Source organism: Mastomys coucha, unplaced genomic scaffold, assembly GCF_008632895.1.
Source record: "Mastomys coucha isolate ucsf_1 unplaced genomic scaffold, UCSF_Mcou_1 pScaffold5, whole genome shotgun sequence".
NCBI classification, from domain to species: Eukaryota; Metazoa; Chordata; class Mammalia; order Rodentia; family Muridae; genus Mastomys; species Mastomys coucha.
In genome coordinates this window covers 115,698,923-115,700,025 of record NW_022196911.1, presented here as the reverse complement: position 1 = coordinate 115,700,025, position 1,103 = coordinate 115,698,923, and the positions used below count along the sequence as shown (strand labels likewise).

At 57.2% G+C, this 1,103-nt stretch overlaps 1 protein-coding gene across 3 annotated transcripts in view; it reads left to right on the top strand.

Moving 5' to 3' along the window:
• The window catches only part of Tbc1d16 (TBC1 domain family member 16), an 87,049-nt gene that overhangs the window by 78,215 nt on the left and 7,731 nt on the right, over window positions 1-1,103 (top strand). For all 3 annotated transcript variants that reach the window (XM_031355000.1, XM_031354999.1, XM_031354997.1), the window contains exon 10: window positions 214-393. In XM_031355000.1, coding sequence (XP_031210860.1) covers window positions 214-393 — 180 coding nt within the window. The remainder of the gene's footprint in view (window positions 1-213; window positions 394-1,103) is intronic.

The following is a 1,103-nucleotide window of genomic DNA, read 5'->3' as shown; positions in this document are numbered from 1 at the left end:
TGTGTTTACACACACACACACTCACACGGGGGGTGGGGGAGGGGAGACCCAGCAGCAGGCTGACATGGTTGTCTGGCTGATGTGTTTGGCTGACACAGAAACGTCCTGTGTGTGCTTTTGGAGTTGAAGGCGCTCTGAGCATTGATCCTCTGGCCTTGGTAGGCAGGCTCACCCAGAGCCTGGGTAACACCCCCTCCACTGCCCCACCCCCAGCTGTACCTGCGGGAGCTGCTGCGGTTGACACACCAGCGCTTCTACCAACACCTGGTCTCCCTGGGCGAGGATGGCCTCCAGATGCTCTTCTGCCACCGTTGGCTCCTGCTCTGCTTCAAGAGGGAGTTTCCTGAGGCCGAGGCTCTGCGCATCTGGGAGGCCTGCTGGGCCCACTACCAGGTGAGGGGTGCAGCGAGGGGCCTGGGATCGGCCTAAGCCTTCTCAATTGTGTGGGGCGTGTCCTCCTCCTTGCTCCGCCCACTCGCCACACCAAGCTCGCTCTCATAGCTGGTATTTTCCAGGCCTGTGCAGCAGGCTTCAGCCCCCATGTAATTGAAATCGATGTAAATTGCTGGCTGACATGCTCATTACTGCATTCCGGGCTGAGCTCCCTTCTGTCACGGCCGGTCAATGGAGGGACATGAGCACTGCAGGACAGTTAGGCAGCCCACGATGTATGTGCCCACACATGCTGGCTGGTGATGCCCTGCCCTGCTCTGCTCTGCCTTCTGGTACTGCTGGGCCACCCTGAGCTCCTGCTTTCCCACAGCGGCAGAGCAAGCCTGGATCAGTGATGCGGGCATCTACCTGTGTTCACCATGACCAGTGTCTCTCCCTTCAAGTCCTCTCTGACCACAGGGCTGCCTTCCACTCAGCTTCGACACCCAAGCCACCAGTGTAAAGAGTAGGCAAGCCATTTTACTCCATCGGCCTTAAACATGATGGGACCAAAGGCCCGAAGGCTGGGGGAGAGTACTCAGTGGTAAGCACTCACCTTGCAGATCTACATCGGAGTGTCTGAACCTGTTTTTAAACAAACTAGGTGTGCCTGGTGTGGTAGCGCCTACCTTTAATCTCAGTGTTTGAGAGGCAGACAGGTTTTTTTTTTT